This window comes from Scardinius erythrophthalmus, assembly GCF_964197995.2.
Source record: "Scardinius erythrophthalmus genome assembly, chromosome: 6".
NCBI lineage: Eukaryota > Metazoa > Chordata > Actinopteri > Cypriniformes > Leuciscidae > Scardinius > Scardinius erythrophthalmus.
The window spans coordinates 42,220,449-42,237,843 of record NC_138226.1 but is presented as its reverse complement, the minus strand read 5'-3'; the positions used below and the strand labels follow the sequence as shown (position 1 = coordinate 42,237,843).

Below are 17,395 nucleotides of genomic sequence, written 5' to 3'. Positions count from 1 at the left end.
CAGAAGGAAATGAATAGTTGAATAAAGTCGTTATTTTATTTTTTATTTTTTTGCGCACAAAAAGTATTCTCGTTGCTTGATAAACTTATGGTTGAGCCACTAGTCACTTGGACTATTTTAAACATTGTCTTTACTAACTTTCTGGGCTGGCAAGTTTCAATAACATAGAAGCCTATGGAGGAGTAAAGCCTGTTTTATACTTCTGCGTCGAACTCACGCCGTAGCTACGTCGTAGGCTGTGTGTAGCGCGCGTACCCTGACGTGCACCTCTCCAAAAATGTAACAACGCGTCAATTCTACGCGGACACAAGCGTGGTGATTGGTCTGCCAGAACCCCTCCCTCGGGGTTTCACATGCTCCCTAGGTGCGCGTCAACGCGGACAACGACACAGAAGTATAAATTAAAACCAACACGTTGCCTACGGCGTATAGGCTCCGGCGTAGGTCCGACGCAGAAGTATAATGAGGCCTTAAGTCAGCTATCAGATTTAATCAAAAAATATCTTAATTTGTGTTCCGAAGACAAATTAAAATGTAAATTACTAAATATTTTATTTTTGGTTTTTTTGAACTGTTGAATGTCGCTAATTACCTAAGGTCGAATCACAGCTATTCAGAACAAATATTAGGCATATGATAATAGGCTTATACATATCAAGTTCAGTCATGAAACTCTAAACTCTAAACTTTAAGGATGCGGTCCTTCACATGCAATCTGCTAGCAGTCACATCATTACCACCACATGGCACAAGCTGATTGGCCTCTGCTGATCCTGCTGCCAATGAGACTGCTTGCTGAACATTGCTATACATTGGCTGTATAGGCTCCAGCGCACTATTAGAGCTCCTCTGAACCCCTCCACCTCCCCCAGCTCCACCTGCAGATCTGCTACAGGATTTATGTGTGTGTATTTACGTATGCAGCAGCAGCACATCTTACAAGCTCACAGCAGCGTGTCTGTGTATCTACTAGCAGTAACAAGTCCATACTTGCTCTGCAGCAGCAACTGCCAAACATATTTTTCATAAGCCAATAAAAGATATAGGCCTAGATATTATATACCCATAAGATATACAGTATAAGTCTGCATTATGTATCTGCATTATGTATTATTAACAATTCTTATATCAATACATATCTTCAAATTATAATGTTATGCAGACATGCATAACATTATAATTTGAAGATATTTATTTATATAATAATTGTGTACAGGACATGTTTAATCGTATCTTTGCGATACCTGCAGTATGCATGCATACTATTTTAAATAAAATATAATCTTACATTTAAAATATAATCTTGTGTGGGCAGATCAGCTGGTAGGGCAGGGGGGTCATGTGGGCAGATGCACGGCACCTGCGCGCGGGAGCATCATTATCTGAAGCGTGCTCGCGGAGATCTCGGGCTGGCCTCCGCCTTCACGCTCTGCACCATCAGGACCATCAAGGACAATGAGCCCCTAGCGAGTCACCGCATCCATACGTTAATCTCGCGCTATTCCATAGACCAACTATGAATCATGTATGTGCTTGTACTGTCAAATCTGCTCGCGTGCTTCCTCGCTTCTCGTCTCCAGCCGTTCGTGGCGTCAGCGTCAGCCGGTACGTACTTAACCTTAACCGAATCACTGTATTTAACTTGCACAGACCGCCAGCGCGCATGCTGATAGTTGTAATATGTTTTATAAAGGAATGCGATGTGCTTTCGCGAGTGTCTGGTTCGGGATGTTTTCAGGGAGTTCTGCTTCTGCAAGGGCATCGTGTGTGTGTGTGTGTTTGTGTGTGTGTGTGTGTGAATGCGGAGGACAGCAGGGAGCAAAGTGTCCTGACTGAGAGAGACAGAGACAGACATGTGCACGCTAATACAGCAGTGTGTCTCTGAGACTTGATATGGTCAGGGCTCACAGAGGAGACTGCAGAAGTTGAAATGCACTATTTCTATTTGGATCCTCAATCTCTTTAATGCATCGATTGATACTGCTTAGAGCTTGGAGTCCTCCTGTGCATTTTATCTTGAGAAATTTACTTTAGAAATCTCACTGTCTGGTTTTATTTCTCAGAGGGAATTTCATGAAAACCAGGAATGCTTGTAGAGAGGGATCCCAATAAAAAAGTCTTCAATGGTATAACTTATTCATTGGGCCTAGGGAAAAAGGCAAGGCACCCGTATCGTGTCCTGCCTCTTAGCAATGCATTTTATCATACAATAATAATGGCATAATGTAAGAAATGACAACATGAGTAAGCCTACCAGAGCTGTATGGCGTTGTTATGAATAGTCTAAATAGATCCAGTTTTTCCCGATCATCTTGTGACGCATGTATTGTAGTCTGCACTGACACCAAAGCCTTCCTGTAAATTCGTCACTGATTTCTTTGAGGTTCAGTGTCAGATTGGCCTAGTTTAGATGGTGTTAGTGTCAGGAGTGTTCATCGGACATGGAGATGGTTTCAGTCATGTGTGTGTGTGTGTGTGTGTGTGTTGTCAGTGTTGGAGGCTGAGATCCCCAGGGAGGCGGTGTCAGATGATACTGCAGCGGGACAGACGCACAATGCCAGCGTCCCGCAGGAGTCACAGCGCACACTCACATACCCCTCTCGCCTCATCTACTACCTGAACGAAGCTTCTGAGAGCACCTACCATGACCTGAACACCCGCAGTAAGATTCCTGACCCACACAGACAGGTGAGAGCAGCTTCACTGAACTCAGCATCCGGGACAGAATATGATACATCAGCTTATGTCCATAGAAATGTGCGCGGATCTAAATAAGACACTGCTGAGGCAGGATAGGGGACTTGTTGTGTTTGGTAAGGATCACACTTTAGTATTATCACATTATCTTATCTTTTTACTACTTCTCATGGACCTTCAGTCCCCAAGTAAACGAACGCATACATTCGTCATGCATAACATAATGCTTCCAGCACAATCAAATTCTATGCATCACTGAACACTAACTTATGCATTATTAAACCCCACTTGAAAGAGCACAACAGGACTGTTTTAAGAAACTAACATTCCCTCTTTCATCTAGCCATGATCTCAGCTAACAGGGAATGTGCCAAATTCTCTCCAAATGTGATATTCATACACTGTGCAACAAGATGAAGCATTAGCCGCTCATTTCTTTACATTAAACGCAATGTAGAACAAGAGCTACCATTTAGTAAGGTGGTCAGATTTTTAAAAATGAAAACACAGCATATTTAAAGTGCAGTGGTCCATATATGAATGAAATTTCCAGTGCCGTTATGAATAATAAAGTGGGACATTTCCATTAGACCATTATAAATGTAGTGCTGAGAAGAACTATATCATACTCTTCATACTACTTTTATCAACTGCATTCAGTAATTGTAAATGCCATCCATTATTCATTACATTTACATTACATTAGATTAGATCCATTACATTAGTCAAACTAATGCTCATTTAATAATGTCTGCGCAACAAAAACAATGAGCTTTTGAAGTTGTAATGTAACTAAATAAAATATTTGCATGAACTAAATATTGACAGGATCGTTATATTATGTTGTGCTGTTGCTGTGTGCATATTGACACCCGTTACTATGCGACCTTTAGCCTCACAACTTCAAAATGGTCGTGTTTACAATGGCAAGCAAGTAAACAGTAGAGTAAGATGATGATAAGATGACTGAAAGCCGCTAAAGTGAGCGGTTCCCTCTGGTGGACAAAATAAGCAGGAACATATAAGCCAGAGCTACTGAAAAAGATGTGCACTTAATTTTATTGAATGTACACTTACTTTAAACATTAGGCTAAAAGTACATAAAAAAACTGTGCTTGCAAATAGTATAATATTAATGAATTAAATGCCACTTATTTAAAGTACACTTTCATGACTGTTTCTCAACACACTTAAAGGAACACTCCACCGTTTTTTGAAATAGGGCTTATTCACCTTCTTTCCTACATTTAGATAGGTGGGCAAATGCATTTTTGTCTCAGTGCATGCATTGTTTTAGTTTGACAGGGTCGGCGCTAGCTTAGCTTAGCATAATGAACGGAATCCTTTGTTGCCAGCTAGCATGTCCTGAGTAAAAGTAATATGAAAAAAAAAACAAAAAAAAAACACCTAATTACTTCTTGTGGCCTGCATATTCACAACAGGTACAAATAGCGATGCAGATTAACAATGGGCGATTCCTAGGCAGATATTGACTTGGGACTATATTAGGGGGAAGCACAGGCGAAGCACTGCTACTTGGGCGCAGAGATATCACGCCCAAGTAGCAGTGCTTCGCCTGTGCTTCCCCCTAATATAGTCCTTAATATATAAGTCAATATCTGCCTAGGAAATCGCCTAGTGTTAATCTGCATCGCTATTTGTACTCGTTGTGAATACGCAGGCCACAAGAAGTAATTAGGTGGTTTTTTTTTTTTTTTTATATCACTTTTACTCAGGACATGCTAGCTGGCAACAAAGGATTCCGTTCATTATGCTAAGCTAAGCTAGCGCCGACCCTGTCAAACTAAAACAATGCATGCACTGAGACAAAAATGCATTTGCCCACCTATCTAAATGTAGGAAAGAAGGTGAATAAGCCCTATTTAAAAAAACGGTGGAGTGTTCCTTTAAGTGCACTTTGTAAAAATGTTGAATTCAAATTTTTACTTTAAAATCCATTTTAAATCATTATGTTTTAATAATCTTCTGTTGTGCTTTAAAGAATTACACTTAATTGAATGTGTAAAGGTCACGTAAAGTACTTGCTAATGTGTAATTAGAAATATATTTTAATACATGACATTCAAGTTTCAATAGAAATTACATGAAAGTATATTTTTTATTTAACCATAAATGCTTGTCAGCACATTCATCTGTACACTTTAACCATATTTCAAAGACAATAGAAGTAATTATGATATTACATGTAAAGATGTGCTTAAGTCCTTCTGAAGTGGCTCAAAAAGCACCCATAAAGTCATTTAATAAAAAAAAATTAAGCTATAATACATTTTCATTTAATTGCAGTGTCCAAAAATGTTAAATTTAGCGAATTCTTTTAACATATATTATTTCCCTAATAATTACTCTGAAAGTATTCTAAAGTGCACACACACACCCCTTATTTGATAATAATTATTTTATATAAATGAGGCTAGAACTTCATCCCAAACCGCCATATTTACACAACCATTTGATAAAAGACACTGCAACATTTAATTACTTTTTCTTATTTATTAACTTACTGGAAGCAAAACAAAAGATACGTTCAAAACAACTGAAAATAGGCAGTACTACTTACTGACTGGCTGAGTCACATTTCACCAACCCTGATAAAAGGACATGTTTGTGATTATTACTGTCATAATGACATCGCTCAGACATTGCTTTAGAAATTGCTTAACAATGTTTTGATTGTACCATAGAAATGAGTGCATTTCCTATGACAGCTCGAGGGACTTGATCTGTAAGCGTTTGGTCAATCTGGCATCCAGCTGACTCTAAATCTGGACTGTTGCTTTCTTCAACAGGAGGTTCATCTCGCTCAGGCTTCATTCCAGCTTCAGGCCTTTGGATCCCAATTCATTCTGGACCTCACACTAAACAAGTGAGTAATGCTAAGTCAAATCAAGATAAGAGTAACTTGTGCAGACTCGCATCGGCCTCACACACACGTCTCTCATGACTGTTGATGTGCCAGACTATTGATGTGTTGTGTCTCTGTCAAACTAACACATGCACTTAAGGTGATGATACACAGGGCAACGTTTTGAGCAATGTTGCTGGGCAATCTTGCCGAGCGATTGATGCTTGGGCACTTTCCCACTGAAAATGGGCAATACATTTCTATCTGGGTAATCTAGATCGGTCGTGGGTCCTGTGTCTCATCTGGTTGCCCATTGACGGCAACATTGCCCAGCAACATTGCTCAAAAAGTTGCCCTGTTTATCATCACCTTTAGGGGAATGAAGGTCCTCTCTTTTGTGTTACTGGAAGCAAAGTTTGTACGATGGGATCCATTTCCATTCAGCTTCGTGGATTTACACTGGAAATAACTCCATATCCTTTTGTCCCCTCCACATAAAGTGGTATTGAGCGCCTGAATGGTTATTGCAGGTTTTGTAACCAAAACACTACATAACTACACCCTTCTGTGATCACACAGAATCCCCACAGCCAGACATTCATCTGAAGGGAATGTGTTTGTGTGTGGTTAACACATGCACGCTCACAGACACGGCATCCCTGCTGAAAGAGAAGTGTGCACTTGTAGCACTGAATGTTGCGCTTGTGCAATTTCAAATCTTAAAAGTATATTTTTTAAAAACTACTTGCAGATAATATTACATTAATGAAATAAAAGGACACTTTAGTGTACTTAAAGGGTTAGTTCCCCAAAAATGAAAATTCTGCCAGTAATTACTCTCCCTCATGTTGTTCCAACCCCGTAAGACTTTCGTTCATCTTCAGAACACAAATTAAGATATTTTTGATTAAATCCGAGAGCTGTCTCACTCCTCCATAGACTTCTAGGCAATTTCATTCTGCCGGCCCAGAAAAGTTAGTAAAGACATCGTTAAAATAGTCCAAGTGACTACAGTGGCTCAACCTGAAGTTTATCAAGCGACGAGAATACTTTTTGTGCATGATGCATGTTTTAACATATGGCTAACATGTTTTAGCATGCTGTCTTTGGTTAGTTGTTAAGCTTTAAAAGTGATAGAAAGCTTAAATACTCTATTAGAGTTATTGTATAAAAGTTTTGAATACGTCACTGAAAGTCTTTTGGAATTTGGGATTGTTCGAAGGTCCGGTACGGTAATTCCCAAAGTCGGATCAGTCTGAAAAGATATAGCAACGTGAGTCAGAACAGTCTGAAGGTCTCACCTGAGTTTGTTGTAGCTTGAAAGCTGTAGGAGTTAAGAGTCAGAAACTTTAGTCTCAGAAGAAGAAGAATTCTTTCTTTCTCAAGCCAACATAGTTACACTGTTGACCCAGTCTAATATCTAAATACTCGGTACAGGTCAGATTGAGCTTGATTCCAGATGTTGCTCCAGAGAAAATAAATCTTTTCCTTTGTAATAATTCATGAAAATCTAACAATTCCTCTTGGCGGCTAAGATCACCTAGATAGTTGATTGCTGTTTTATCTACAGTTGTAAGTGATTTAGCCTTTCTAAAATCTTGCCAACAGTTAATTAACTAATTTAATGGCAGTTAATGTTAATGTATAAAAGGTTATTACAATAATAGCACATAACAAGCGACTCATAAAATAAGTGTTGCCATTGGAGTACATTGAGATTGTGTAATTGTTGAGTTACTTTTATCAGTTCATGATGGATTAGTATGGAAAAAACTTGGTCACACTGGGTCAATAGTATTGCTATATCGAGGCCATATTATGTACACAAACAGAGAAGGATGTAGTAGAGTTCTTTCTATCACAATGTTTCCTGTTATTCCCTCACATATGCACGCGCACTAGCCTAACCTATTCTAATATTCTGATCTGCTCCCGAGGAAACCTGACTGTGTGTTTGCGTCATTTACACAAGGTTACAGGAGAACGCCATTCTGGCAGAAAGTGGCAATTTTGGCATCTTGAAATGAGCAGTCAGCTAAGAATGAGACAGCTAGCGGTTTGTCAGCTAGAGTGCGTGTTTGTGTGTTCTGCCTCGCTGACTCAAGACCAGGCTTGTGATGATTAAAGGACGTTAAAGGTCAATCAGTGCCTCTTCCTGACACACACACACACATACACTAAACACTGCCTACCTTCGTTTTACACAAAAACAAACAGAGATGAAAGTGTTAGTCTCAGCCTAAAGCACCTTTTAGATTCGTCTGTTTTGACATAACACATCAGGTGACAAGGCCGACAGCTACAGTATGTGATCCTGAGTGTGGCCAAAGTCCTTTACAAGGAAACTCTATTCACTTGGCGGCCATATTTGCAACACCTCCGGGCAGCTATTTCAGCCATCCAAGACCAAGTCCTATTTACTTAAATGGGGAATTAGTAAACTTTAAAGGGATAGTTCACACAAAAATGAAAATTAGCCCATGATTTCCTCACCCTGAAGTCATCCTAGGAGTATATGACATTCTTCTCTCAGACGAATACAATCGGAGTTGTATTAAAACTAGTGATGCACCGATATGAAAACTGTGGCCGATACCGATAACCGATATTAATATTGCTGTTATGGCTGATACCGATATTTACCAATGTCGATATCTCTGTATAGAAAACACATTTTTATGATAATCAAATAAAGAGCTATTTTCCAAAACACTTTTTTTTTTTTTTTACTTTTGTAATTTATTTTCAGAAATTACTGATATTGGGCACCTTTACCTGTGTGCAAAATATGTCACAAGATTTTCAGAAGAAAAAATAAATATTTATATATTTTTTTTATAAAGGATACAAGTGTGTCCTGAATTCACACTATGAATAAGGATGAAAAGGCAATGAATAGGCAATGTCAATGTCTGAGAGTTTTGTATAACATGCTCATTGGGTTAAATGGTGAGATTGACAAGTGCTGAAAAACTGTGCTGTTGAATTTACGCCTCCAGCCTAGTTCAACGATTGTGTAGGCTGCTCTATACCTAACCTCTGTCATTAAGAAACATTAAGAAACATCCAGAAACACCCCTCAGCAATCTCTGATATATTAAGTGAATCCCAACAAAATCCCATTGCATAAACTTTCAATTATGTCCATACTTCACGTCAACACACGCTGAACACTTGCTACGTGTACGTGCTACGTGTAGGCTAGAATAAAGTTGGGCTGCAGCTACAGTGTATATTTTAATTGTTAGCGTGCTTTTCATCCATTCAATGGTGAAACGAAACTCTTCTTATCACTCAAGGAAGATATTTTTCCACCTCCACATTGGCTGTTTTTTTTACTAGGGTGACAATACATCAAGACTTTAGAGTAAAAGCAAGCTGCAGCCGATCGATACTGTATAGGCAACTGACCCAGCCTGGAAGTGTACGTGCATAGCCCGAAGGATGTTAGCTTAATTTCTACTATGTCGCCAATTATATGGATTGAGCCAAACTGGACTGTTTGGCAAGACGACTGCTGTTCTTTGCAATTCCTATTACGACCATATAACTACATTTTGCCTGATACTAGGGCTGTCACTTTTGAGAAAAATCTAATTCGAACGGGTATCAAATATCAAGCAATGTATTCGAATATCTACGAGTAAAAAACGATCAGTCAAAAAATGCGTCATGAAGACAAAAAAAAAAACATATATAAGTCGCATTTATTTAGACATTTATTTCACACACACACAAAAAAAAAAAATGTTACGGACGGGACAGGTTACGGATGTGAGCGCTCTGAAAGCGGCACTAAAAGACTGCTTTAAAACTTTCACAGAGACTCAAACAGAAAGCACAAAGCCTGTCTTTAAATTTAATTTCGTTTTGTATTAATTGTATCTTAATTTTAATCAATGTTTCAGTGGTGTGGTGTTCCCATAGCATCACTACCATGACGCAGCACGTCGTTCACTTCTCAGGGAACAGTGGTTAGAGTCGTACCCTGAGAGGTTCTCTTTAGGTGAACTTAACATCATACTTTTTATTTTTTTATTTTTGTACTTCTAGGGTTCCTATTTAATTTTTATACTTAAAATAATAAACCTTTAACTGTACTTGAAATAGACTTTTTTAACTCCTATATGTACACTACCTATAAGTTATGCCAATGATTTATGTATTACATAAAGAGACTTGCTCTATTTGCTAGTTGACGCACAACGTAATGACGAATGCAAGTTAAATACAAACTAAAAATGTAACTTAACTTAATAACTTTCTTTAGCATATCTCGATCACAAGATTAAGTACAATTATAGGCTAAAGATACAGATTTTTCTGTATAGGTTACTTGTCAGTATAAGACAAGCATTCCGTTAAGTATATCTCGGATAAGTACGAGACTATCTTCTATACTGTGTTATTTTTTGTTTAAAATAAGTATACTAATAGAACTTGAATTTTTTTCTTATTTGTATGGGTATGTAACAGAAATGCAGAAAACGTGTGTTGCACATGAATGTATATTGAACCGAGTGTAGTGATGTTTCGCCTGAATTATAGGCTCTGGTCCAACAAAATTGGATTCAGATACTTTCCTTTCAAAGCAAATACTCTTCAGCCGAAGGTGGCTGTGAAAACAGTCCTTGTGCGTAAACTTGAGCCAGAATACCAGAGTCTTCTGATATCCAGAATCAACAGATGATCATAAGTTTCATATTTGTGTGTGTTTGTGTGTTCCAGTGACTTGCTGTCCTCAGACTATGTGGAGATACACTATGAAGAAGGGAAGCCCATCCTCGGGAAGGTATAAACTAGGATTTCTCAATTCAGTGTTTGTCACTCTGGATTCCATCCCAAACATTTCATGCTAATCTAGTCCAGCTGGAATGGAAATGGTTTCATTTTCCATTGTGGGTCTGATAAAGAAGCTCTTTGGAATGTAATACAAATGCGTCTGAGTTGATAGATGGTACGAGATGTAAATAGCAACTGTGTAATGGATATTTCTTTTAATTTCTTTTAATTTTATTAACTTTATTAACTTGTGTTTATTTTGTTAGCCAATTGTGCTGAGAATTCCAGATTAAGAACAGTGTGTAATCGAGCCATGCCAAACCAAACTTAAGTGGGAATGTTACTGGAACAGTTCCTTATCTTTCTTAGAACCATTTGGCCCGATGGTGGCTTATGCTCTTTTTAGAGAATAGTTAGTCATACAATGGCTATTGCAATGATTGTAATAATAATAGCCATATAATTTAATTTGAAAACATTACTGCTGAACCTCACTCACAGAGTATTGTAACTACAATTGGGAAAAGAACTTTTCATTACAACTGGAGCTGCCAGTTTCAAATGATTATTAAACAGCAAGCAAAAGTGCAAAAGTGGCAGCCCTTCCAACGCACTCAGTGTCCGAATTCACTCACTCGTTCTCATTCACTCCTTCAAGTGGACTTTATTAGTGGAGTGATGCAGGCTGTAGTGATTGAGGGTATAGGGAGCGATTTCGAACACAGCCATGGAAATAGGAACTAAACCACAGCAAGACAACACAGACACATCAAGACAACAGGATATCAAAATAAGAGTCCATGAAACCGAGACACAGAGAATCGTAACAGAAACGAGTTATTTTCACTCAAATATTACTGAAAGTTCAATGAACTTAAAAAAGTTATGTTTAAGTAGAAAGTTATGCTTGGTTTTAGTTAACTAGAAAAAAAGTTATGCAAACTCATTAACTGATTATATTAAACAGAACTCAAACTGAATCAGTTGCAGTAGTCTCTAGTTCCCTGCATGCTTTGCTTCAGACATTGTAAGGAGAGTAAATGTTGAAATTAAATTATATTTTATCTTTACACTGATTTGTTTAAATGTAGCAACTGCACTTGCTGATAGAGTAGTAGTCTCAGTCATTGCTGTGCAATTTCACAGTTTTTAAATTTAAATTATGTTTTATTAACAAAGTTTGGGAGGAGCACGTTCAGATAGTCTACCCAATCAGTGCGAGAGTTAGCTTATTTAGAGAGCCAACTCCTTACACTCGATTATTCTTATCCTAGCCAGGGATGGGGCGGGGGTGCTCTGGGTTCTGGCCAAATTCAGAGCTCGGAGCCCATTCCTTGGACAGCACACCAAATACGCATATTTTATACTATATCTGATTATACATAAGTGTGAACTCATGAAATGGACTGAGAAAATCTGTATCCTCAATTGAAATGAGTTATCCTAACTCGTTGGGTGTAACAGTGTAATAATTTAACCGCCTACAGTGTTGTGTGACGGGTGAGATGACAGATGTGACACAAAGGTTGTGAGAAAGGGGAGAGTAGCAGAAAAGAGCATGACCGGAGGGAGAGAGAGAGAGAAAGAGAGGATGCTGATAAGCGCTGAATCCGGTAAATCAAGACTTCACTGCTGAATCAGCACAGCTTGTTCACCTGCAGGTCAGGTCACATGACCAGCACACGTTACTCCACGATAGCAAAGCAGAGAGAGGCTGAAGACCAGTCGCTCTGGCGTTCCTCGAAGAATCACTTTTAGAGTAGATATGGACGTCAAACTGTTAAACATTTGTATTCATGCATTTGTACACTGAGACCCACCATACAGGAAAATGTATAAAAATCTGATCTTCACTTCCCACGCTATATGCAAATTTAGGTAAATGAATGTAACAGATAATCGAAAACAATCAGCTCACTTCAAGATCAAAGAATGCAATAGAAAAGAGAAAAAAATGAAAAACATTTTTGGAGTGAAAAGACCAAATATAAATGGAATCAGTTCATATAATGCTCAACTTTGAAGATGAAGAGAAACAGTGAGTGATTGTGTGTTGTTTTGATGAAAAGATACTGAGCTACTTATTTGTGACGGGCCATATCGTATGTACACAGAGATATATCTTTAATTATAGGAAAGTTGCTGACCACTAATGTAACTTCTCCTCTATCTTGCTGCGACACTCTCCACTACAGGATGTAGCGACGGGTCACGTGACTTCCCTCTTATTGATTGTCGCTCCTGAAAGTCGCTTTTCGTTTGCATCAAGTTAAACATATAGGTGCGTTCGCATCATGTGGTAATTACCGTAACAATTCGGATCTGTAAAAAGCCTTCACGTGCTTGTAGAACTTATAATTACAACGTGTACATTTTCTGAGAGCTATGACTGCTGTACCACCTGACCACTGCAGATGTGTTTGATTTGAAGTACGGTAATTACGACATGTCGTGAACGGAGCATATCTCAATGCTAGACATGTCTATATCTTGTCGCCAATGGTCAAGCCATGGTCACTCTGCCAGTGACACACAGTGACATGATCCTGTTCATTTCAATGGAGAGCTGCCAATTTCTGGCGACAGGATGTAAACGTCGCCACGGTGTTGAGATATGTTGAACTTGATGCAAGTGAAACTATGAACTATGAAGGTTTTGTGAATCCAGATAGACCAGCGATTGCACTTTTGCTCCAATAGCCGCGATGGCAAAGAGCACTCGCTGTTTCTCGTTCATTAATATTAGTCCATCTGTGGTGAAAATCAAGCTTTTAATGTTGTTTATGTGTCTATGTGGTGTTTTTAATATGCTTTAAGACAAACCATGTGTAAATTCATAAGTCGACAGCATTGCTGAGTATTTCCTCCTTAAAACTGCAGTGAATCAAAGACAGTCTCAAAAACACGCTTTGAAATCGCTGGTGTTTCTGACGTCACAAACTACCTTGTAACCAATCAGATCAACGTGTGATCGATCGTCAACCAGTGGATCTCTGAGCTGAGTGAGTGAGTGAGTGGAGGCGGGGCTCATTTGCATATTCATAGAACTGCGTAAACTAAATGAGGCACGGGTGTAGAGTTACATTCAAGCAATTTTAAGGCATGAAGAAATAATTTTTTCAAGGAGAAACCGTTTAAATATGTCATTTTGATGATCAAAGATGAGTTTTAAGGGACAAAATTATCGACTACAGGGAGACTTTAAGCATTTTAAGTATTGACTCCATTTATATTTAGTCTTTTCCCTCCAAAATGTTTGTTTTATAGCAGCTAGAGAACTTATTCATTGTCTACAACATGGAATAACATCCGTGACTGTCATTGTAGCCAAACTCTCATACTTTTTTAACCCATTTGGAAGGAGTAAAATGTACATATGGCTTTAACAACCAGATGTATTATTTACACTTGTCCAGTTTCATCTGGAAAGCGTCTCAGACCTCCTTCTGAAGTGGTCTCGAATGCATTTCGGAGTGCATCGGATAGCTGTCCAATCAGAGAAAACGCATGAAGTGACCAGGTGTAAATGTGTCCTAAGGCCCTAAATGTGTGTGTTGTCAGGGTGGAGAGCACTGTTACTACCACGGCCAGATCAGAGGGAATGACAACTCGCATGCCGCTCTGTCCACCTGTGACGGTTTACAGTGAGTACTGCACTCAATCCATACACTTAAATAATAAGTCTCAATACTGACTTATTCAGCTGTGTCTGTAATTTATGTTTATGCCACACATTATGTTCCTATAACTCATTGTACTGTGGTGTGTCCTGTGGTTTGTAATGTGTCTGTGTGTTTTCTTCATTTCTAAGTTGCTTTGGATAAAAGCAGCCAAATGAATCAACATAATTGTTTGTCTCTCTCTGGTACCCAGTGGCATGTTTGATGATGGACTCCATATGTACACAATTGAGCCACTTAATCAGACTCACTCTATTGTAAGTTTTCTTTTCTAAATATCATTTTTACACACTTTAAGACCAACTTTTATGTAACTCAAGCACATTATCTAATTCTATTGTTATTATGTGGTGATGAATAATAGTAAATTCATAGAGTTAGATGTGATGTTCCTGAAAGAAATTAATACTTTTATTTAGCAACAATGCATAAAATTGATCAAAAATTACAGTAGAGACATTTATAATGTTGCAAAAGATTTCTATTTGAAATAAATTCTGTTCAAACTGTATTGCATTTTCCACACTTTATTAAGCAGAATAACAATTTTCAACTGTGATTATAAGAAAAGCAGATTCTTGAACATCAAATCATCATTATTTCTGAAGGATCATGTTGCTGAAAATTCAGCTTTGTTCAATAAATTACAGTTAATATATATTCACGTAGAAAACAGCTATTTTAAATTGTAACATACTAATATTACTGTATTTTTGATCAATTAAATGCAACATAACGGTGGTGTATCTTTGGGAAACTTGATAAAAATGTTGTATCAAATTAAGTATTTCCTGTAAGCATACAAATAAAGCCTAATTTTCCATTAGATTACTTATTGAATATTCTTCTTCTAAAAATTAGGTATGATTTATAGACAGCCATATTTAGCGTCTGCAAGTTTCAAAAGATTATTTTGGTCATATGAAGTTTCCAGTAAGAATATGTACACATTTGTTTTAAGGAAAGAAAATGGTTGCATCATTTTTTGATCAGTAGAGTCGTTCTGTCACTACAGCTCTAGTGTAGCTATTTCCTCTGCACATCAACTCTAAACACTTTAATTAACTCCATACACACTCTCCTTACACACAGTGACTCAAATAAATCTCTGAACTTTCATTTTAAACTAACAAACCATCTTCTAAAAAATAAATAATCAATAACCAAACTGCACAATTCATTATAAACACTAATCAAAAGCACAAGGCCATTTAAAACTTTGCTATGTGCAGCTTTGGATGAACTTGTGAGGTTTGGCTGCTCATCCTCTGTGTTTTCTTCATTAGGAGGGAACAGCGAGACCACATGTCTTACGCAGAACGAGTATCCTGCAGGAAACACCACCTACAGGAGATGAAGGTACAGGCACAATGCACATCTAAAGGAATCGTTCAAAAATCGAAATACTAAAATCTTTGAGGGGAAAAGTATATTTTTTAAAAACTGAAATGAAATGAAAGGCCATTTAAGTGCAGAAACTTTCAAGACTGTTTCATAACACACTTAAGTATACTTTTAAAAAGAGCACTTTGTAATACTGTCAAACTAAAAGTTTAAAGTATATTTTAATTTAAATACATCTAAATCATAATATTTTAATAATCTTTTGCCATGCTTTAAAGAAGTACACTCTTTTTTTGACCAATATACAAAAGCACATGTAAAGTACTTGATTATCATTTTCACAGTAGCTATGGTGGATACAGAGAGGCCTGCATAAGTCTGCTGAATGAGACTCTAGACAGCAAAAGACTTCAAACCTAGCTGTCTATTAAAATAGCTTGTTTATTTAAGTTTGTAGACTCGCAGTAGAATGAGAGTTTTGAGTGTTTTGTGTCAATTAAAACAATTGAATGGCACATGACACTCCGCTGAGAGCACTGAATGTTCAGATTTTCTCAGTATCTTTATTTTCTCAGTTAAATCTTGTTTGGAGAAGAGAGAATGTGTGCTTTGTGTCACTGAAAACAATGAAACACTCTTGTTAGAAGATTTCTGTTTTGGGAAGGAACGAACAAACATGTGTGTGTGTGTGTGTGTGTGTGTGTGTGTGTTTGCAGGCATGGAGGAGGATTTGTCTTGGCTTCGACAGAGGAAAAAGCGAGCTGTAAGAGTTCGAGCTGATGGAGACAGGCCACAATGTGATCCAGAACAAAACACTGTCAATGCAAACCAACACACATCCCATAATGTCAAACAGAGAGACCCAGCCTTAGAACTGGCACTTACATCCCAATCTGCATAAAGTCCATTCTAGATCGTATTCATGCAATTCAAACATTAGTAAAGTAAAAACAGTTTGACACTGGTGTCTGGATGGGAGGCTTTTAAACAGTAGAACATAAAACATTAAGTAGCTAATTATGAATAAATTATGCCATTTGTTTATCAAAATGCTGACTGTTATGCTAATGCAAACAATATTTGATGCAATTTTATGAACTAGTATAGAAGTATTTCCCAATAATGGTGTGCTTCTGAAAATGAATCATTCAAAATGTCAACAGGTGCATCAGTGGAGCTACTTTCTAAAGAAAACAGATGTTTTAAATTGTAATATTTCACAATTTTGCTACAATGTTTGCTGTATTTTTGATCGAATAAATGCAGCCTTGGTGAGCAGAAGAGACTTCTTTAAAAATATAAAATAATCTTACCAACCCCAAACTTTTGAAATGTACTTTCCCATCACCAGAAAAATGCAAGCTTTCACTAGGGAAAAAATGAGTTTGTTTTTGAGGCCATAAATTAAATTATGTTGTTGCAGAAACATGTAAATTGGGATCCATCCAAAAACTTTGATCCAGAACAGTGCACATTCTTTGATCCATAAATGTAACGGCAGCACATTATGAGAGTTTGTAATGTGTGAAAGTGTTTATAGGCACTGTTCTTGAGGAGCGTTCATGCAGAAGCTGAGCCATGCTTGTGTTTTCCTTCTCCTCCTCCAGATCCCGAGGAACCTGTTTGAGGAGATGAAGTACATCGAGCTGATGATCGTCGTCGACCACAACATGGTGTGTTTAGATGCTGTTTGAATATAATAGTATGTGAGTGTCTTTGGCACATGATTTCCGTTGTGAAGAAGTAAAATTTAGCAGTACTTTTAAAAAGACTTTTAAAAGACTATTGTCTTTAAAATATGTAATAAAGTTACTGCTGATAAGCATTTATGGTTAACTAAAATGGATTTATTTCATTTACTAAAATGTAATTTCTATTGTATTTAAATATAGTTGTAATTACACAACTGTAATGATGAAGTTGAATATAAAATATATTCATTTTAAATGATCAAATAATATCAAATAACACACTACTGTTAAAATGATAATCAACTTTACATGTGTTTAGTATGTAGTCAACACAT

The 17,395-nt window shown here is 37.5% G+C and overlaps 1 protein-coding gene across 1 annotated transcript in view; it reads left to right on the top strand.

Moving 5' to 3' along the window:
* The first annotated feature begins 1,325 nt into the window (after window positions 1-1,325).
* Window positions 1,326-17,395, top strand: part of adam23b (ADAM metallopeptidase domain 23b) — a 60,892-nt gene continuing 44,822 nt past the window's right edge. The window contains exons 1-9 of the mRNA XM_081368916.1: window positions 1,326-1,605; window positions 2,492-2,688; window positions 5,508-5,584; window positions 10,292-10,355; window positions 13,907-13,989; window positions 14,219-14,282; window positions 15,312-15,384; window positions 16,086-16,132; window positions 16,977-17,042. Of these exons, the coding sequence (XP_081225042.1) occupies window positions 1,524-1,605; window positions 2,492-2,688; window positions 5,508-5,584; window positions 10,292-10,355; window positions 13,907-13,989; window positions 14,219-14,282; window positions 15,312-15,384; window positions 16,086-16,132; window positions 16,977-17,042 (753 nt within the window). The 5' untranslated portion in view covers window positions 1,326-1,523. The remainder of the gene's footprint in view (window positions 1,606-2,491; window positions 2,689-5,507; window positions 5,585-10,291; window positions 10,356-13,906; window positions 13,990-14,218; window positions 14,283-15,311; window positions 15,385-16,085; window positions 16,133-16,976; window positions 17,043-17,395) is intronic.